Source organism: Caretta caretta, chromosome 1 (genome assembly GCF_965140235.1).
Source record: "Caretta caretta isolate rCarCar2 chromosome 1, rCarCar1.hap1, whole genome shotgun sequence".
Lineage (NCBI taxonomy): Eukaryota > Metazoa > Chordata > Testudines > Cheloniidae > Caretta > Caretta caretta.
The window spans coordinates 154,211,993-154,234,670 of NC_134206.1; the positions used below are offsets into that span (position 1 = coordinate 154,211,993).

Below are 22,678 nucleotides of genomic sequence, written 5' to 3' on the forward strand. Positions count from 1 at the left end.
TCAGCAAATATCTGTGAAACCCATTGTTAATGTTGCAAAGCAAAGCACTCAGAAGTTAGGAAATACCAGAGTTAAGGTTGCCTGTGAAACCTTAATTCAGCCCCCTATGTTTCCATTGTCTATCTCATTCTTGGGTCAGTAGGCAGCTTTGTCTGAAACAGAGTCAGAAAGTAGCAGAAAGTGCTGTGCTCCCAGGCAGTATTCTCAGTTACTCAAATGGACAGCCAAACCTTTCCCTAACAATAATGCTCTGTGTGACAAGTGGGTGTAAGTGTCTTTCTAAAGTGCTCGGCCCATCCAAAGCCCTCTGCCTCACAGCACTCCCATCCCTGAACATTAGTAAAACAGTGATCACATCCCCTTCTCCAGAAACTGGTTCCTTAGGGCAGGCAGCTAGTGAATATGGGAATTATTATACCATGAATAGTAACCTAGTCTAGTATCTGATGTAATGCTTTTTCAGCTCCATGAGTTCTGTTCTACTGCAGACATCTTTAGTGCATCCCTCATCTAGTTTCTAATTTCAACCTACATGTGAAGGCAGGAGTTGAATAAACTAGGTTAAAAGTTTCAAGTGTAGAGAGTTTAACCATCTTTTACATAATAGATAAATACAAGAGAAAGGGACCAATATACACAGAAGGAATAAAAAAATAGCTGAAATTTGAAGCCGTAACCAACGTGAAGGATGTTCCAGATAGCAGGAACTTGAGAGGAGATGGCTCTTCCACCAAAACAGATGCATGTAGAAAGCCCAGGAAGCTGCTGCTAAAGAGAAAGGAGTAAAAACACAAAGTCCATAAAGCAGGCATGAGTAAATCCACGGAGCATTTTTAAAATTAGTTTGGAATTGATTCTTAAGATGAATGGGTAGTCATAGAACTACTTGAGAATCTTCATTAAGACTGACAAACTTTTTCATACCTTCCTTTTACTTTCCAGTTTCCCAATGTAGTGTCCAACTTGAGAAGTTAAACATGAAGTTATTTCTTCACTTTTCTTAGTCAACTTCAGCTCTCCTGAATCAGTTTGTCCAACTTCACTGAACACAATTTGAAAAAAGATGGCTTTGTAATTCTTCTACTTCTCCTCCCTTCACCATTTGACCCCTATTCAAACATTATATGTAAAATTAAGGATTTAAATAGTAACAGCAGTGGGGGGAGAAGGGGGGGTCCTTAAAATGAAAGGCAGAACAAGAATGCAGGAGCACTGAGTAAACATGCCTACTCCCACTATATCATGTGGCCTTTGCTACGTATATGTGGCTTCTTTTCACTTTGATAAAAACAATCTAAAATTATATTTTAAATAATGTTTATAAACTAGAATTGATACACAAAGTACGTACAGTTTCCTTAAGATTTAAAAATAATCAGAATTATTGGCAGAGTGAAGAAGTCATTGTTGGGGAGCAAAATTATTTCTTCCACAGGGTTGGGGTCAGAGAAAGGATGGGGCCAAAAACACAAACAGCCATATAGGAGATAAGGCAAATGATCTGAAGTGGCTGAAAAAAACCTGATAGTATTTTTAATTATAAAATGTGTCACATCTAAGACAATAACATGTATATCAAATTCTAGTCAAACATTTTACAACAATTCAATTCCTAAAGTGATACAACAGAAAGAAGGAGAGAAGTTCATGGAAATCATACAATCTCAGTTTAAGGTTTTTATCTAGTTTATTAAATATTGCTTTTTGGGGTCATGTTTACAACAAGCCCAAATAATCTGTTTAAAGATTCAAAGCAGTAATATTAAAATACAGTTTCAATATAAAGTTTGTCACAGTTTTACAGTATTCAAAATGACAGATCTGTCTTAAAAAAAACCCAAGTCTATTACACCAAAACATAAGAAAACAAAAAAAAACAAAACAAACAAGTTTGGCATTTTCATCATCTTAGTATAAAACAGAATATTAAATCTATTAGCGGCAAGCTGACACTTTAAGCTATTACCTAGTCTGAAATGTATCCCTTAAAACACACTATACAAGAGCACTATATAAAAGTTATGTTGATGATCATTTGATGAAAGTGCATCCCTGAAAGTTTCCCAGTTTAATATATTTAGCTCTTTAAAAAAAACACAACGTGTCAAAATGTCCTTTTCTCCTTTTTTTAATTGAAGGCTTTACTTCAGAGTGAGATTTTTGCTGCTGAGTCTCTTGTTTTTCAGCCTTGTTTTAAAAGTCTCTATGGGCGCCCACCAGGGGTTAGGGCAAGATTAACCATTAAATCACGAACAGCTCCAAATATTGTGCATTCACCTGGAAAAGGAAAAAAAATACAAGTTAGCATGACAGAGAAAAAAATGAATTAACAATCAGGGGTTAATTTAATTTGTAACAAGCAAGCAAAGTATGCTACTCAAGCTCGCTCCACGCTGGGGCTCACACAGTACTTTGATTTTTAAATACTGTGTAATACTTTAACATAGTCTAAACAACTATAATTTACCCATACTGGCTGATTACCGGCATAAAAGCATTGTTTAGACTATGGGTTTAGCCTTAGAAGGGAAAGAGCCTTAAAGACGGTGCTAATTAAGACTTGCAAATTCCACTGACCTCAAGGACATTGCCTGCATGAATGTGTCATTTCAGGAATATTGTTTTTGTACCTCTGGTACAAGTTTCCAAACCCATTCACTCCAACAGTTAGAATTTGTGAATGTGTCAGGCAAAGTAATTTCAGCTTGAATTTCTCAGCACAGTCTCTGGCCAGCCATGAATCTGCCAGAAACTACTGGTAGCTAGTATTAAGGCTTTAATACCTTTTGAGTATTGAGTATTGAGTATTTGAGTATTGAGTATTGAGTATTAAGGCTTTAATACCTTTTGAGTATTGAGTATTTGAGTATTGAGTATTAAGGCTTTAATACCTTTTGAGTATTGAGTATTTGAGTATTTGAGTATTGAGTATTAAGGCTTTAATACCTTTTGAGTATTGAGTATTTGAGTATTTGAGTATTGAGTATTAAGGCTTTAATACCTTTTGAGTCTCATGAATCCAGGGGATGATTTATCATACAAGGAATTTCTAGTTCTTCTGTAACCTGTTCATAAAAAGCTTACACGTGCTGCACCTGACCACATTTGGTTTCATTAAAACTTCAAGAAATTGACAGAAGTTTACATATAGTAGCTGATTAAGAAACCCAAGAAGTTTGAAACTAGTGCTGGGTGGGAAATGGTTTCCTATCCCACAAGAATTTAAGATGTCAAAAAAAAGTTCCCATCCTAAAAATCAGGATAAAAAGGCAAAATCAAAATGCAAAAAAGTTTGAGATGGGATCAACTGAAACTCCCCCCACTTAAGTTAACTTAAATTTTGAAGTGAAAAGTCATTTCAACACAAAACATGAAACTGTTGTTTCAAAAATGTCAAAGTGGGACATGACAATTTCAAAATTTCTCAAATTTTTTTTGAAATGGGAAATTCTTCAAAATCAACCCTTTCTCATGAACACTTTCAACAAACCAACATTTTCAGCAACAAGTTCCCAGAAATGTCCCTATTTGAAACCTCTTATGCAGATCAATTTCAATGACCTCAACAGTTGTTTTAGAAGAATTTGACAAAAATATAAAAATATATAAACCACCACAAGCCAAGGTCAAGAAATTTTCATCTTTATTCCAGCAAGACTCCACATCTCAGGCTACACAGTTCTCTAATTCCTTTCCATCAGGAAATGTACAGTGAAGGATATGGTACAATTAAAAAAAAAAAAAAAGTTTAAAACAATAAGTTTTTGCCTAGTCAGGTTTTTTGGGCTGCATTCTTCCTCTCCACTTAACTTTGGGCTACTTAAGCAGTGTCAATTAAGATCTGTTATGTTCTGCTGCCGAGGGATGATGGTGTGATCTAAGTGATTAGAGCCAAGTGCTCTGGGAGCCATTAATCCCGACTGCTGAACCAAACAGTCACAGCATGACTTTGGACATGTCATTATCGACTTGCACCGTACATCCAGCTGCAAAAATTGGCTAAGTAAAATGCAGTACCACAGTGAAAATCAGATATTCAGAAAAGATTAGCTCAGGTGAAGTGTAATAAAAAAAAAAAACTGAAGTGTTTGAAGGCCTTGGCCCTACAAGCTCCTCCACATAGGCAAACCCTGGCATCCCCACAGGGTCCAGAGCAGCTTGCAGGACCAAGGCACAAGCTTAACCACATTGGTCCACAAAATACTGTTTCTCTTGGGATTCTCTGCCTTTTTTCAATGTAAGGTTAATCTTTTACTGAACAATTGGTATTTGATTTCCTTTTGGGGAGGTGGGGTGGAAGTTTTTCCTGGAAGAGATTCACTGTGTATTCACCAGGAGTTAATGTTTCAGGGAAACAAAGATTTAGGCAGTGTTTAACAATAGTTACCTGAAAATAAAACTCTGCCAAAAAAGTCACTTTTCAGTTACTAGCATTTTATTAAAAGGAAAATGAAGTTGAGTACAAAATACTCTCTCACAAAAAGAGAGAGCAAGGTAAAAGATACAGCCAAAATGAGGCAACACTGATTATAGTATACAATAAGTGTAAATAGTACCATAAGTGTTACTTTATGGATTTTTAATCAGTTCATCTCATTTGTCCCATCCTCTCTCAAATATTTCAGTTGTGAGCATAACACAGGTAAGTCAGTCTTGCCATTTCCTGCCATTTTTATTGCTGCAAATCACATTCCTACAGTGTGCATGTTTTTGTAACCACAAAGATGGAACATTTATCAGCTATAGTCACAATCATTCAGACAATAGGTATTTGTCTTTGTTGAAATTAAACAATTTGAGGCATTTTCCTAAACCATATTTATGGATACAGTCTTGCAAAAACTATAGTTTTCTGACAATGGATCAGAAGTAGGTGCTAGAATACAGGGAGTGCAATTCTCCTTCCTTGGCTAAAACCAGGCAGGAAGCTCTTCCTCTTTGCCCTGGCATAGGGAGTCCCCATTCCACTCTGGCTGGTATGGTGAAAATTTCACCAAGCTGGGGAATAGGTTTTTCGCAGGTGTGGGTGGGTGAGATTCTGTGGCCTGCGTTGTGCAGCAGGTCGGACTAGATGATCATAGTGGTCCCTTCTGACCTTAGCATCTATGAATCTAAAGTGAGAACAGCAGAAGGAGCTAGTGCCTTGCTGGGAAGTTTCTGGGTCTCCCAATCCTTCCAACCAGTAGGTGGAGCTGCAATAGCATTTGTCAAAAGTGATGTCCCAGCTAGGAAACCCCTCTTCATTCCTCCTGTAAAAAGAGATCTGTCCCCAACTAGCTATTCCTCTCCTTCACTGGGGAAAGGTATAACCTCTCCTACCCCTCCAAAGAGACAAAAGGAGAACACTCTCCACCCAGCTATACATCTTTCCAAAGGTCTTAAATTTTTTAAATGGCAGCAAATTGCATCAAACATTTCAAAAGTTTCCAGCAGAGGGACCCCCCAACCCCCGCCTTTTTTTTTTTTTTTTTAAACACACATCAATACAGACACTATATGCTGGTAGAAATGGGGCTGGTGTACACAGGAATGTCCCCTACCCTACTCCACATATTTCCTTGACTGGATAGGATCCTACTTGAGGACATGGGCTTCTTTCAGATACACTTTTTTTCTTGTCCCCATTCTGTTCCATGAGCTGTGTCCCATCTCATTACATCAAGATCTATAGTGACAGCTACAAAAACTGGTGAGCTCCACCCTCCTATCTTGATCAATTTACCAAAGAACAGATATCTCAATTTTGGACATTCCAAGTAGCTTTGAAGATCGTTCCCTATGCCGTGGCATTCCAACAATATTTTAATGTGGATTTCATTTAATCATAACTTCAGGAACTGAGGTACTCCAGTTAGGCTCGGAGAAATATCCATATTTTTCCCCACTAGTATTCAACAAGAGAGAACTTGCACTTCTGAGACATTCAGTTAACTTTGTTTTTTGAAGGAGTGCTATCTACCCAACTGAGCATTCCAATCTATTGTGTACAGAAATATTGTGGGTAAAACTCCGTGTAAAAAAATATTTATCACTGTGTAAGATGTTATTCCAAAACATCAAGATCATCACCTATTAACTTTAAACAATTATGTTTGGTTAGTTAAGTAGAACAAACATGTCCTGTTATACGTAACATCATGCTCAGTAATAAAGTGCCCAAACCTGTTTATCTTTAAATCTACAAATGGGGAGATGGTGCAGGACTGAGATCTCTCACACACGGCTCTTGGAAAAATGAAATTGCAAGTTCAAAGTTATCTCTGAGAGTTCAATTGCCCTCTTTCTCATCCTGCTAGTTCTCAGAAAGGGTTTAACACAGGATAAGAGTCAAGCCACAGAAAGAATTAAAGTAGAGGATCCCATGAGGTCTGGGAAGCCTTGCCCAAGCCTTATTTGTTTTCCCCCCTACTCATCTACATTGCTGTTAAGTTGAATATAACAGAAGATGCAATATTAATGTGAACGTGGCATGATTTTCATAAAAATAGGCACATCCCTAGCAATTTAAGATGTTAACATTCTAAAATTCTGTCACTCCAAATGAAGCATCAAGTATAACAAAAGTATTGTGAATTAGATTAAGATATATAAATACTTAGAACAGAAGCAGAATTCAGCCTTTGAGTTCACCATTTAAACCCTATCGCTGGTGTGTTTTAAAAAACACTTTTTTTTAGTGGTTAAATAAAAACGTTGCAGCAAAATTGAAACAATTTTCATTCCTAGGAACAACTTACATGCAAGAGCTTCACAGCACATTTGGTAGAAAGTGAAAGTTTTCACTGCACCCATGACAACACTGGTAAAGCGTACATTCAGCAAACAATCTCTCCGATCATTTTTCATTCTTCACGATACACGGACAGTGTTTGATCAGGGCTTTAATATATCTTTATGCTATTCTATGGAAATGGTTTATTAATCTATGGTAAACCATGAAATCAGATGTTTTACCACAGCTTTAAAATTGTTATTTACACTGAGTCCACTCATGAACACTATGTTGCTGTGACTGCAGTAGCATAAGCCATGTCAAAATACATGCATTCTACCTCCTAGACAAACAGTAAACTAGCTTGTGCCATTAATACAACCCTCTAGCACAAATGACTGGTATGGTCTCAATAGTACTCAACAACACATAAATTAACCCTATGGGGACCTGAAGATCACCTCAAGAAAGGCTGATCAATCCTCTCTCCACACAGACATGCATTACAAATCACTACAACTAAATCCCACTTATTCTTAAGTCTGAATACTTCTTGAGTTCTGTCTACTGGATATGTACAGTACCTGGTCGTGGAGAATTCAGTTCTGCAAACCTCTTTAGAATACTGCTAACCAACATGGGAGCAGCAACGGAAGAGTTCTGCTGCCTGGGAATGTCTGCCTGTTGCGTTGTACCCGAAGCCATATCATAAATTATTGGGACAATAATGCTAACGGCTTCCTGTGGGACTGTAGTTTTCTGTGTTAACTGAAGCTGTGGGTAAAACAAAAACGATAAAGAGTGCATTAAGATGAAAACAGTATTTTTCAGACATACACATAATGTTAGGATAGTTGCCTTGCTACTGCAAGCTCTAGCTTGTAGTCAGGTCTTTTTTTATTTCAATTCCTTTTAAATTATCTCTATGTGGGGAGCACTTTCAATACAGTAACACACAAAATCTAGGTTTCACATAAAGATTCTATACCTAAGAAAAAGTATTGAAGTAAAACGAATTGTGGCCATAGCTTTCCACATTGTCTTCATCCTACTGCATATACACAATAAATTCTTCCCGTTTTATATGAGCCCACTGTCCAAAACGGAACCGCTCATTGCAGCAAAACTTCTAAACATTTCTAGGCCTACATTTTATACACATCTCATATTTCACAGATAACAGCTCAATAATTAGGAATAATCTACATCCAGTCTCAAGACACTATAGTTAAGATAACCTCCTAAGGACCCATTCGCACTGCCAGTACAACTGATTTTGTAACTGGTTGAAGGCACCATCATCTAAGCCTGACGATTAACACAGTTCAGTTTGTGTCCACACAGTGGCTCTCCTGACATCGCAACATTCTGGGAAAATGCAAGCAACTATGAAACATAGTGTTTCAGCAAAGAACAGAAAGACCAGAGGACACAAATACAGAATGGCACCAGCAGTGCATGAAGCAATGAATTTTAGGATACTTTATCACAGCATCTCCAGAGAGGAAGGAAGACGACTAAACAAACAAGGTACGCAGGAATAGTTCTGGGGTTATAGCCACAGAAAGGGAAAAAGTGTGCTGAACGAGTGATAGAAAAAAAAAACCCAGTATGCGACCCTAGGCTTCTTGCAACAGCAACATTTTTAGCTACCATGGTTACTAGCCAAGAGTAGCCATGCTATGTGCAGACAGAAGCCAGGTTTAGAGAACTGACCCTTCTACTAGCTGGTTAGTAACACTGCTCTTCTTTCAGACCCTGTCCACACGGCAGCTTTTAATAAAGACAGCTATTATACTTACGAAAAACAACATTTTGGATTTCAGCACAACAGCAGGTGTTCCTGGAGGTGCAATTGGTGGGGCACTGGGAGGAATCGTTAAACAAAACTGCACATTCCATTTCAATTGGCTTGCTTGATCAGGGAACTGTTTTAAAAACATGCCACAGAGAACATGATAAAGCAAGGCACATTAAGGTAACATATGTTTGACTACTGTAGCATGTTGGTACTGTTAAATGACACTTAAGCTAGACTCTTCAAGCTTTCAGACGATTTCACATTTAATATAAATATAATTAAGAGTTAACTAATCTCCTCTTGCTATGAGAATGGTTCAGTGAATCTACACTGAGATAGCAATGAAATAATACTATACAAACACAGTTGTGTTATCTTCATCAAATGCTTAAGAGTCTAGGGAGAGGACAAGTTTTTGTTGACCTCTTCGTAAGAAGCACAGTGAACACATCTTTATTGAATTTATGCATTTAATATTACATTCTGTATCTTCATTTACACTACAAGGTGGAACTCATTCTGCAGTCACAAACAAACAGATTTTTATTATTTTAAGCACAGACTTAGAGTTCAGTAGTCTAAATATTGTCAATAAAGTTAAAAAAAGTAACTTACCAACTCCAGTTTCATGATGTGTACACAGTCCCTGAGGATATGTGTAGGAGCTCCTAGTAGTTTTGTAAAGGCTATTAGCGTGTTTGCTTTAAATGGTGGTCCTGCAACCTACAGTAATACAATACCAATTAGTACGGTCCATCTAGATCAAAATTGGTCCATTTGCTATGTATATAGCACCACAACTGTGCATAGCTGTTAATCTCTACTCTTATCCTGCAGCCCTTATTCTCATCACTAGTTCCACTGATATCAAGAGAATTACTCATGAATAAGAGCTGCAAAATAGGCCAATATTAAAGTGACATTCAAAACAAGACACTGAATGTTAGTAGTTTAAGTACATACTCTTGTTTCAAAGAATTTCTCCAAAACTTGTAGCTCCTCTGGCTTCCATTGTCCTGCATTTTCAGGTGTTACTTTTAGCTGCAAAGTCTGGTTGGTTTTCGGATTAAGGGCAACCCTGCACTTCAGTGCATCTGTCTTAAACATTATTACACCTGGTTCATTGGAGTTTATTAGCTGTAGCTGTATGAACAGAAACACCACATCTAATTAGTACTTCATGGAGCAGGAGAAAAACAAACTCACTCCTCAGACCCCCACAAAAAATTTTGAAGGTTATTTCTTTTAATAAGAGTACCAATTAAGTTTTGGCCATATAAAAACATCACCTTCAGGAATAATACAGTGCTAGATCCCGGCCCCAACTCTGCTCCTTTTGCATTCGTCTGGAAGCACAAAGGAGTAGAAACTGACCTCCTCTCCACAGCTGTTGATTACTTCAGCGTGGAGGGAATCTTCAGCACTTCCTCCCCATCCCTAGGGCTAAGGGTATAGCTAAAGCATGCTGAGTTCTGGTCATTTCCAGCTGTTGGGGGGGGGGGGGAGGGAGGGGAGGGAAGAGGAAGGGGAGAAGAGACTCCTTGGAATGTACAGCCAGCTGGAAAAGTTCAGAGCAGCCCCAAGCCTGCTCCATGCACCACTTAGAGTAAAACCATCCCCAAGATCAGGGATCCATAATCTGACACCATAATGGTTCTCCACCCCAACCTGCTGCACCTAGGGGGGACTGGGTATCAGAGGATCTGGGCCCCAATCATCATCTTTTATTTATTCATTTTTTTCCCCAAAGAACAGCTATCACGTTATACGGCTGCACAGGTTTTCCTTTTTGGGAGAGGGGGGTTAGGGGGAAGGGCACAAGGGAAGGGAGGAGAAATCACACAATATTTTGCATACAGCTAGGAAGGGTCATTTATCAAGAACTCAGATACTACTGTGATGGAAACATGTAAATGCCTACACAGAGGGACCAGATATTTACTGTAGTCAGATAAGTAGGAGACTCCACACCTAGAAGTGTGGGATTCCCTGAAGTTAAGGACTTCAGAATACGGTCAGCCTAACTTTGAAGGGGATTTAATTCTGTGTTAAACTGCATTAATAGACTGATACACTACTGTTTCACTTTGCCAACAGCATGAATAGCATAAGCAAGAAAGTTAAAATGCAAGTTTGAGATCCTCCATATTTATATAGGGATTTACTAGCATTAATTAAGCCCTCACACCCCTCCACCCAGATATGAGGGTTAGGCAAGTATTACGCCCATCATACTGATGAAAAGAACTGAGGCAGGGAGATTCAGAACTTTTTCTTAAGTTCATTCTTGAGTCAGTGAGAGAGCCAGGAATAGAACACAAAGGAATCCTGACTCTTCAACCCCTACTCTAATCATTGGACTTCATTTATTCTAGATTTATTATACACAGTTGTTCAAAATGGATGCTGAAGGTGTATGGTGTTCCAACTAGAAAGTTGGAAACATATATTAGCAGCAACATTCTGGATATCTGCTCTTACTTTCTCTTTTTCTCAGATGCTGAAAGCAATTACAATTCAGACAGAATAGTCTGTGATTTCTTATGAACCAGACCTACAATGCAAGCATGTGACAAACACCTATTAAGAAATTTACACTTGAAAGTCAATCCTTAGGGAGTTACCAATTAATCATTTAAGTACCGTTTCTTGCTGGATGATCCTCTGAAGGTGTCGCCTCATAATAACTGATCCAAGGAATCGCTCTAAAGGGGAGCAAAGATAGCTACCAGCTAGTCCTGGTACAAGCCCAGGAGTAGGAGAGGGCAGCAGTAGAATATTCAAGGCACTGTGAGTGAGGATCGTGGGGATAGATGCAGCCCAGGAGCGCTGAGGTAGTTTACGAGGCGGAGGCATATTAGTTGGCATTGTTTGGGAACCTGATGGAAATAGAAAAATTCTCCCCTATTGAAAGTGTACAGAGTTTGACTGCACGTTATGTTTTCAAATTTTTGGAAGATACTGTACAAAATAGTAACAAAGATGACAGTCCTTGCCCCAGGGAGCTCACATGGTGTCAGACAGCATGGAACTGATGGACAAAACCCAGAAGTAAATGGGAATGGGTTTGGAGGAAAAGGTAACAACAAAACTAATAGCATTACCATGAAAGCGGAAGTTTCATCTTGCCAACTTCATATATTGAATGACTAATTTTTGCTTTATCTTCCCAGTTAGCTCCTCCTCAAGGGAATTTACAGCACTAGCTGCCATATAACATAGGCCCAGCTATAGCAACAAAGTCAAGTAGTTATGGCGGTTATACTCAACCCATGCAGAGAATCTCAGTAATGTTAGCAACTAGTATATTGGCCCTTTTTTCTCTCCCAAGCATCAGAGGTTAGGGGTGAGCCAGCAGATGGCAACTTTGTACTCAAACAGTGGGCAGAAGTGATCAAGAAGTATAGTTAAATCAATCTTGCCAAGATCATTTTACAGTATCGATGTGATATTTTACTATTCTTGTACTCATATGTACTTTCAGATCTTCTTCACACTGCTGCTATTCATCTGGACTTCTCCTCACCTTGAGGTATCAAAGGCTTAAACACAAATATTCAATATCAACAGCTCAGTAAATAAACAAAAAACCAGATAAAAACAGATCCAGTGCTAACCATGATTTGACTTGCTTTCCATTTTTTATTAATTATTTAAGACTCACACTGGGTCAGAATAAATGCATATATGTAGCAAAGTATTATTTTACTACTAAAGGGTAGCAGATAAAAATAAGGAATGCTACAAAAGAGATGGAACAAGAAATATTAACTTTAAGTGCGTCACAATTATAATACTGTTAAATATAACTTACTTGTTCCAGCTCGTGGGGAATGAGAGGCATCCGGGACTGGAGAATGGAGAGAAGGATTGGCTGGTGACATTCCAGGCATGCGTGCAGCTGGTGAGGGACCAGACACTTGAGGAGATCCCGGCCAATTCCCTGCACGCTGACTGGGCGACATCATTGTGTAGGGTGAACTAGGGTCTATGGTACCTGTGAAATTCTCAAGGTTATTTTTTAATTAAAGCTTTTCTTAAGTTGCAGAAAATATGGCTCACACACAATGCTTTCAAACGAAGTATTCAAAAACTCCGTTTAAAATACCAGTATGACACAGCATCCTTTTATCTCACACTCCATCTGTAAGATGTAAGCATTTTAAAGAATTAAATTTAAAATACAAGTTTACATACTTATTACTTTGCCTTTAAATTCTATTAGTTATTAACTAGATTCTTCAAAGGGATCCTTCCATACAGAGTCCCACTGGACTATAGCAGATCTCTACCTCCCACTAGCTGTATGAAAGCTGGACATAATGAAAGACAAAGGGTGTAGTTTACTCGGGAAAATGCCTCAGTAACTTCACTTCACTGCAGTAAAGTTCCATAATAAAATCCATTTGTGTATACTTGTAATAACAAATCAGATTATAGTGTCTACAACAGATTGTTTCTCAGTTACTTGACTGATATGCTGAAAAATAAATCCACTCTTAATTTTTGGTGATTTAAGTAGTAGTGGTGTTATCGAGAGCAGAATCTAATGTGCTGTAATTATAGCAGAAGTAATTTGAATAGAGTTTTCCAAGTAATTCAATAACTGAAGTGGGGGGAAGGATCAGTTGCACTTTTTTGTGCACTGTAAAACAACAAGACTTGGTAAACAATTTTCAAGTTTTAAGTTACTGAATCTCTTTAGCCTGTTCGCAATTACTTCCCTTTTTCATTCAAGCTGCATGTGAAGGTAATTAACAGAAGTTGTTTTACATTTAAAGATACAGGGTAAAGTAATTAAATTCAGCTGAAACCATGGCCTCTTAGTGATACTGCATGATAGTCTAGGTCAATTTTCCACATATTAGTAAGGGGCAGTGAGTGATTGGTACAGTAACTGCTCACTTAATGTCATCCCGGTTAACGTTGTTTTGTTGTTACATTGCTGATCTATTAGAGAACATACTCATTGAAAGTTGTACAATGTTTGCTTACAACATTGTTTGGCCGTGGGGGCTTGGAACCAGGGTGGCCTCCCCATCAGCTCCCCTTCACCCCCGCAGCGCCTCCCGCCTGCCAGCAGGCAGCCCCACGGATCAGCAACTCCGCCCTCCCTCCCCGCACCTCCCACCTGCAGCAATCAGCGGATTCTCAGCATTCAGGAGGCTCTGGGGAGAGGGGGAAGGAGCAAGGACACCGTGTGTAGCGTTCCCTGCCCCCCTGAACCTCCTGAATGCCCCGAAACAGCTGATTGCTGTGGGTGGGAGGCACAGGGAGGGAGAGGTCTGTGGCATTCAGGAGGCTGGGGGGGGGGGGGGGGGGGGGAGGGGAGAGGCCACAGCATGCTCGGGGAGAGGAGCTGGAGCACCCCCAGGCACTTTGGAAAGAACAGCAAGAGGATCAACTGGACGATCCACCCTCTGACTCCACTACCTCAACCAAGCTTCACAATCATCATTGCTGAGTACAGTATTAAATTGTTTGTTTAAAAAACGTATATTGTATGTGTATATAATGTCTTTTGTCAGGCAAAAAATTTTTCCCTAACATCTCCGCCCCCCAATTTACATAAATTCTTATGGGGAAATTGGATTTGCTTAACATCGTTTTGCTTAAAGTCGCATTTTTCAAGAACATAACTACAACATTAAGAGAGGAGTTACTGTACTTAATTTTCAATAGACTAGCAACACATCAAAGTAGTTGAAAGCATCTGTATGGCTATAATTACCAAGAAAATCCACATCCACACAAACTGCTATTTCAATTGCTGAACACTCATTATTCCAAACAGTGTAAATCTCCAGACCTGAAGAAGAGCTCTGTGTAGCTCAAAAGCTGGTCTCTTCCACTAACAGAAGTTGGTTCAATAGAAGATATTACCTCACCTACCTTGTCTCTAAGTCTGCACAGACAGGGCTTAATTTTAAGAAAGTTTATTGTTCATGTCAATATAGAGATGTACTATTTCAAGAACTCACCATGTGGGCTGGCAAAGTTAGCTGTTTGTCCCATTGTTATTCCAAGGGAGGAAGGTGAAGGAGTTGGACCAAATGATGCTGGGGATGGAGCTCTCAAAGCACCACTAGGGGAGCTTGCAGCATGCAGATTTCCTAATAAAGGTAGCCAGATACAAACAGCAATTCATTGTTGTTTCCTACTTTTCCTTCAAAAGCTTGAGTAAACCAATAGCAAAGAAAAATCAGAAAAAAAGTGCTCTCTCTTTTTTAGAGACATGTCATACTAGTCAGAGTTATCTTTACCCCCAGAAGCTGCATCTTGGACATGAATCAGCAACCATGATACCAATTTATTCAGTAACCAATCCTTCTTCAAAGGCAAATGTGAACTAGAAATTCTATAGTACATTTTACACGTATAATACATGACATTCTTAGGCAATAGGTATAACATTTTTCCTTGTTATAGCAGGCGCATCAAACTAACTACAGTTAAGGTTGCATAACTATTTCCAATTTAAGCTCTGTTCTCAGGTGCTCATAACTATCTGACGTTTACACTTAGTTTTGGTCTCCACCCAAGTGTAAACGTCTGGGAGTAGAAAGTTGAAATAGCCTTTTCAGAAAAGGACCTCTAAAAGTGAAGCTGTTTGATTTGATCAATTTAGGAGCCTGTAAAAATAATTACCTGTTATGCAAGCACAGTAAATGCCAATTAAGGAAGCATGGCTGAAGTTCATGTAAAGCTCACATGCAGTGTAGCTAAGACCAACCACACTGTGCATGCCTCATAAGTAACAGAAAGTCAACTTTATGAGAGAAGTATGCCGTAAATCATACTATTCTTGAGAATATAAAAAGCGTACATTCCATAACATCTATTGCCAATATAGAATTGAGAGCCATCTTACCTGGTGACTGTGTATGCATCATGGAAGGAGATGGGGTCACTGTGTTGTGATAGGATGTGGGTGGTGAAGTAAGAGGGTAAGCTCCTGATGCTCCTGCCTGTTTTGCAAATGGCTGAAAGTGTCAACACAGTAAAATGGAAGTCTTCAATGATTTCACACTGAATCTACTAAGTACTAATGTTAATAGATTCCACAAAAAACTGATGGTAGTTTGATATCAGATCTGTCTAATCAGCTTAACACCATAGCATCCAAGTCTTCAGACCTCCTTATTCAGGGCTTGCTGCTTTGTTCCACGGTTTTTGAAGTCTTCACTCCCTTCCCTCAAACCACATAAACACTACCTTTACACATCTCACCCTCTTCTTCACTTCCACCCTCCAAAGACCAAAAATCCAATACAGGTCCTCAGGTTACCAAAAAAATCTTGTAGTTTAAAACCACATTGTCTCCCCTCAATTACATGCTCCTTTTCTGTTTTAAATAAGACATGTTGAATGTTTCTCCAGAATGGCAGTCAACATGCTATGTGCTATCTATAATGCTATCTCAAAGTAAATATACATTTTAAAACATGAATAAATCTTCCAAGGGCTATTTCAAAGCATTATAGTTTATACCAGGGGTCTCAAACATGCAGCACGCGGGGCTATTTCCTGCGGCCCACCAAGCAGCCCGCACCCTCCCCACCCGGCCTACCTCCAGGCCAGGGGTGGGCAAACTACAGCCCGTGGGCCACATCCTGCCCGCAGGATTACCCCCTGTGGCCCCGCGCTGCTCCCTGAAGCGGCCGGCACAATGTCCCTGCGGCCCCGGGGTGGGGCGGCAGAGGGCTCTTTGCATTGCCCTGGCTTCCAGGCACCGCCTCCTGCAGCTCTCGTTGGCTGGGAACAGGGAACCACAGCCAATGGGAGCTTCAAGGGAGGTACCTGGAGGAGCAGCAAGGTAGCACACGGAGCCCTGTGCCCTCAAGTCCCCTCCCTCCCCTGGACTGTAGGGACGTGGTTCCGGCTGCTTCCCGGAGCGGAGCAGCACGGGGTCGGGGGTTGGAATGGGGGCGGGGAAGGGGTGGAGTGGGGGCAGCGAGGGGGGGGGTGTCATTGATGCGGCCCTCGGGCCAAGGCACTAGTCCTCATGTGGCCCTTGTGGTCATTTGAGTTTGAGACCCCTGGTTTATACTCCCTTCTCATCTGCTATTGCCATTCCTCTCGGGGAAGACACAACACATACATTTTTCTAAAAAGGTAGGCATAATTATGGAGAACAATGGAGATACAGTGTAACTTGTGGTTTTATTATTTTGCCTACATTTTACCTGTTGCTGTGATTGTTGGGGCTGAAGTTGTGATATCAATGAATCCATCATGTCTCCCCCAATAGGGGAAGGCGGATTATCATCCTCATTTACAGATCGTCTTCGTGCATCCTGATTGCTGTCAACAAACATGTTCAGGAATGTCTGTGGATATATTTGATTATTATAATTTATTACATGCCTCTAACAGCAACTCTATACTTATAACTGATCTAAGCATCAATAGCAGTAGTGTGTGTGTGCTATTTATAACTTATTTGGTTATCCCTAGATTAAAATATAAATTCCATTACTTGAAATACAATTCACAAGATCAGGAAGTCAAAGACCAATTTGGCTTCAAAGAAACTGTTGCTGTTCGCCACTCTGGCAAGTTCACCCTCAAAATTCAGTAGCCTTTCATACCAATCTCCTATTAAAAAGGTAGTAAATGTTTTAAGCAACTCCAGTTTTCTAGATCAGTACAAGTTTATTCCTGTAGAAGTTTTGGAAAAACAACCCCCTTCCTGTTAAGTTCGACTGGCTTGTGCCAAACTATTATCAAAAGATGGAAATCTACGTCTCCAGCCCTCAAATACAAAAAATTGACTCCAGGTTGGTTAAATCAAACTCAGGAAGATCTATAACATTTGTGAAGCCAAACAGCTCTCAGAAGGTTTAAAACTTGAAGGAAACCATTAACCAAGAAATAAAATAAGGTACATAATAATTAGAAGTAAGTGTATAAGAATCATCACATACTAGTCACTGGAAAATAATTTTATAGAGATTCTGTATTTAGATAGGACCATCAATTGAGATGTAGTTGTACTTATAATTTTGCAAGTGTAAAAATTATCTTTATAACAATTCCCTTTTTCACCTCCTCAACTAGAAATGAACCCTTTACTTAGAAGGTATCCTCAAGAAGAAAGTCAAGTAAACTGGAAAGGAATCTGCATTCCCAGTGTCCCCTGACCAACCACCAATTTCCTAGAAGGCTTTGAAATTTTTGTTTTTTAGCCACTTGGCACAGAAAAAAGACAATGAATTTGACTATTAAGGATATCAAATATTTATCTGGAAAGAGTTTCTAGTGCAACCAAAGGACATTTATGCACAGCACTAATTTCAGAATCTATGGCTTATAAAAAAAACAGGAATAAAAAAAAAAAGGGTAAGAGCACAGCTAGTCCCTGGAAGTTTCTTAAACAAAACCACCACCAAAAACCCACCACACTTCTGGAAGATACAACTTACTTGGAGGAATTATGATCAAATCAGCGTGTGTCATTTCAAGAGATTCTTCTCTTCTTTAAAGAAAGACTCTACAATATCAGTGAGTGCCCACAGACCCTTACTTAATTTGACCAAAAATAAATCCAAACTTGTTAACCTACAGAAATGCAGGCATCCAGAGAACTTTAAACTCTGCCCTATGGTATCACTAAGCAATAATCATACGATTAAGGTATTTTAGCGTTGTTGGTCCTGGATTATCCTAAACTGATTTTTACAGTCAGATTTTTCTCTCCCCCCAACCCATTCCACATATTACCCACACAACCTTAACTCTGTGCAAACTGTTCAATATCTTACCAGTTTGGGTTGATTTTAAAATGGTAAAATCCTTGAGGTGTATTTTACTAATTACTGATATGTACTTTCAACCATAACTCCATCTGAACATAGGGAAATTCTTGGGCAAGCTTTCTCCTCCCCCAAAAAATTTACATGATCAGTATAAAAATAAATCCAAAGAGAATGGTACCATGAGAGATTTCTAATGATATGAAGCATCAGCCTTAAAATTAAAAACTTTAAATTGCCATATTCACTTGTCTGCTCTAGCTGCTTTATGCTATTCTGGAGCAGTGCAGAGCATACTGGCCAGTTAAACTGCATTTTGAGCTGCTTTGTTTTTATTGCCAGAACAATAGGAAGTACTGGTAGTTTACACTTCAGATTCCCCCTTGCATCTCCCAGTATACCCTGCACACACCCCCAATTCCTCTTTCCCTCCTGCACACCCCCATTTTCCTCTCTCTCTCTTCTGTACCTCCTACATTCCCCTACACACAAGCACACCAGTCTTCCCCCGCCTTCCTGTCCTCTTCCCCACTACAGACCCCTACTTCCTCTCCAACCGTCTGTGTAGCTCTGGAGCAAGGGCAGATGTTGAAGAAAAATATTTAGCACTAGTGTTCATTCTTTGCCATTAATTTTCATAACTGAAAGTTTCTGTCAGAGGCTGGTGCATAAAAATCTTTCAGAAAATTCAGAAACTGCCCTCTTTAAAAATGGCTGCCATTCCCATTTCTCAGTAGGACTGAAGCATAGGTGCCCTTTTTCAAAAGGGCCACTGCCTCCCATTGTTTCCAGCGAGAGCCAAGCCAGCCACCATCTTTAAGAGCAGCCTCTGGCTTCAGTCCTGCTGAGAACAATGGGAGACTACAGCCTTTTCAAAGAGGGCAGTTTTACATAGACTTTTCTGAAGTAGAAAATTATCCATCAGGCCCTGCTGAAGAAGAAGCGTTCAACTATGAAGAATGGGGAAAAATTACCATTAATCCTAAAAAAGTCTTTAAACGTAGCTTTGGCACAAGATTTCAGTGAGGCTTAGGTATGAAAGAAGCCTGAAGTGTCTGCATGATTTCATTATTAAGATCATTCAGGAGCAAAAAAAAAACAAACAAAAAACAGTCTCACATTGAGAGCTAAGTTTCTTGTTGGACACATTTTGAGTTAAAATAAATTTATACTAATTAACCAGTTTACTTGTAAACCAGAAAATTCTGTGCTCAAAAAGAGTAAGTGCTGTAATTTTGAGGAGATACAGTGTATTCTTCACATATAAATTGGCTTTAAATGAAAAGTTCATCTCAATCTGCACAATGAAACCATGAGTGATGCTTCCATAAGATGCCAGAAAACACAAAAACAATTACCTTTAGTCCTGGTGCAGGGTAAAAACCTTCAACTATTTTACTATTGTCAAAAAGACTATATGCTCCATCACGTATTGCCACCACCCCACGGCTCCGGCAGTAGATGTCAATGCAGTACATATTCCTAAAAGCCAGCCTGATGTGTGTGGGTGACTGAGGCAAGATTGAGAAACACTGATAAGCAATGTTGATGCGTTGAGTCAGACCCAGCATTGGCACAGTTGGAAGTTTGTTGATGGCAACTAATGGAGCCTGAGTATCAAACAATACCTGCAAGAGAACAGACGTTGAGAGATCAATTACCTTCCACAATCAATCACAGAGTCTATCTTTAAGGGATCCAGGACTAGTCTACACTACAAAGTTAGGTCATTGTAAGCCACCTGGCATAGATACATGCACAGCTGGATCAAACTTAAATTTGTCTCCCACCAACGTAACTGCCCTGTTACAGCGACACAGTAATACCACCTCCCCAACTCACAGTCAATGTACCGAGATCAACACAAGTGAAAATGTAGACAATGCGTTATTTATGTCGACCCTAACAGTCCTCCAGCAACTGTCCCACAATTCCTGACACTGACCACCCTAGTCACAATTGTGAACTCCACTGCCCAGAGATCACAGAGGCCCCGCCCTTAAAGCCCTGAGAATTTTTTAAATGCCTTTTTCTGATTGTCCATCTTGGCAACTCTCTAGTTCTGTGCAACTGCCTAGATCACCATGCCAGCTACACATTCCAGCCACACTCCAGCTTGGAGTCAACAGGAGATATTGGATCTCCCAGGCCTGTGGGGAGAAGAGACTGTGCAGGCAGAGCTAGAGACCAGCAGCAGAAACACGAACATCTAAAAGCAGATTGCATGGGGGATGCAGGAAAAGGGGTAAACAAGGACCAGCAGCATGGCCACATGAAAATGAAGGAACTGTGTCAGGCATATCAGAAGGCCAGAAAGGCCAACCGTCGATCCAGCGCTGAGCCACAGACCCGATGCCTTTACAAAGCCATACTTGGCAGATATTCCATCACCACTCCACCCGCCACCACGGATACCTCTGAAGAGTCCGAGTCACAGACCCCTGCTGTGAACATGAAGGATGAAGAGGAAGCAGGTCTTAAAACCAGGGGGGTCAGTTATGCCGTGAGCCAAGACCTGTTTGAGACTCCACCACAGTCCAGTCAGTCCCACCAGTTAAGCATGGGTGAGTCCAATGAAGGGAAAGGATACTTGGGTAAGTCTGTAAATATATGTCCCATTATGGTCTTAGCTCTTCCTGCTAAGTTGGAATTGCCATCAACTTTTCATTAATTTACCCATAGTAGAAGAGGTAGCAGCACAACTGCAGAAGGCAGTGCAATCTGCTTTTCACTCCCCGGTGGAGTCAGGCAAAGGGGCCACGCAGAGCAGTTTGTTTATGTCGACAGGGATGTTCCTGAGTGATTCTGATGAAACTTTCATGGAGATACTCTGCAATCCTCTCCCAAGGGATGGCAGCCTTATGTCTTTCTCCACTGTAGGGCACTCTCTCACACCATCCTGCAAGGACTCCAGCGGGCACTGCTGCAGTACACAGGCTAGCACATATAGGCCCTGGGGGCTTCAGGACACGAGCAGCAGCTGTGCTCTCTGTGCTCGTTTCCCTCAGGAGTCAGGTGTCAACCAAAATCACTGCCACCTGTGGAAAATGGTGCTAGGACTCAGTGCCTTTGCCCTATACTCAATTTCATGCAACCAAACAATTCCCTCCTCATTTCCCTCACCCCTGGTGGGCCATACTCACCATGGCTAGTGCTGTAAATGGCGCCATGCACCAGAACCCACAGCAGAAGCATCAAGAAGCACGTCTTGTTTACAACTTATGGGGAAGAAGGGAAAGGAGTTCTGAATCTCAACTTTCACTTTCCATTGTGACTATACTGACAATGGTACCTCAGTGTGTTTTAATTACAGCTGCTGCTATTCTGGTCTTGAGGGGTTCGCCTTCTACACTCACGGAACACCTGAGCCAGATAAGAAGGAGAAAGAGGATGACTTCGGATGACATGTTGAGTGAGATCCTGTAAGCCAGTGCTACATCAGACCGTGAACAAACAGCCGGGAAAAGGAAAGAGTGGACAGGCAAAAGACCCAGGACTCCCAGCAGGAAAAGAAGAGGGAGATGCATCAGGACATAATGGGCCTTCTCCAGAAGCAGACACAGATGCTGCAGATTCTTGTGGACCTACAGGTTCCACAGTCACATGCTCACTTCCCTTTGCAGTACATGAAGAACTCCATTACAGCACCTCCCTACACCCCCCTCAACATTCTCATGTGGCATCAGGGGCTGCATCCATACCCTGAATCACTCCATCCCAGGTGACATTAAGGACAACCACAACTACACATTAAGTAACCTGTGAGATCCACAGCTGCCCTACGCATAGGTAAAATGGACATGAACGTTCTTTCCCTTTGTTAAGCTTTATTCCATTATTAAGTTCTTAACGTATTTACTTTTAAATTGCACAGAATTTTTTTTGCACTAGTTTTCTTACTGAATAAAACTATTTGGAAAATAATTCATCTTTATTATTAGTGCCCAATTTATGCTGCAGAGTGCCTAGCAGTTATGAAATCACCCACTTACTTGTTATTGTACAATGTGACAACTCATAGGATCAGTCAAACAGTGTAATAATCATAAATGTACTAGCACTGCAAAATTAATAGGTGCATTGATAGTGTTATATTCATAGATGTGCACGACGCATCACACAATTCATAACAAGCCCCAAAACAGCAGGCTAGGTAGAGCACAGTATACCACAATACATTACTGTGGCTCACTGTTAAAATGCACTTTCATACTCTGTATAGCTCTGCCCTTAGCTCCAACAGCCCGTGTCTGGCTGTTCAAACTCAGCAGACAGCCACTCCACCTCTGCACTCCATCCGGGCAGAAACATTCCCCCTTTGCTTCACAATTATTATGCAGGACGCAGCAGGCAGCTATAACCAATAGGATGCTTTTCTCACAGAGATCCAACCTTGTGAGGAAACACCAC

General features: G+C 40.3%; 1 protein-coding gene across 2 annotated transcripts in view; it reads right to left on the minus strand.

Annotated features, from left to right (window-relative positions):
* Positions 1–1,668: 1,668 nt before the first annotated feature.
* MED14 (mediator complex subunit 14) overlaps positions 1,669–22,678 on the minus strand; it is a 58,593-nt gene continuing 37,583 nt past the window's right edge. Inside the window, exons 21-31 of one of the 2 annotated variants that reach the window (XM_048864504.2) lie at positions 19,627–19,896; positions 16,700–16,843; positions 15,385–15,481; positions 14,495–14,626; positions 12,328–12,510; positions 11,157–11,392; positions 9,477–9,656; positions 9,129–9,236; positions 8,515–8,640; positions 7,297–7,486; positions 1,669–2,277 (exon numbers count right to left, since the gene is read on the minus strand). In XM_048864504.2, coding sequence (XP_048720461.2) covers positions 2,204–2,277; positions 7,297–7,486; positions 8,515–8,640; positions 9,129–9,236; positions 9,477–9,656; positions 11,157–11,392; positions 12,328–12,510; positions 14,495–14,626; positions 15,385–15,481; positions 16,700–16,843; positions 19,627–19,896 — 1,740 coding nt within the window. In that variant the 3' untranslated portion in view covers positions 1,669–2,203. Of the gene's footprint in view, positions 2,278–7,296; positions 7,487–8,514; positions 8,641–9,128; positions 9,237–9,476; positions 9,657–11,156; positions 11,393–12,327; positions 12,511–14,494; positions 14,627–15,384; positions 15,497–16,699; positions 16,844–19,626; positions 19,897–22,678 lie in introns of both variants that reach the window. The other variant, XM_048864493.2, reaches the window with a different exon arrangement.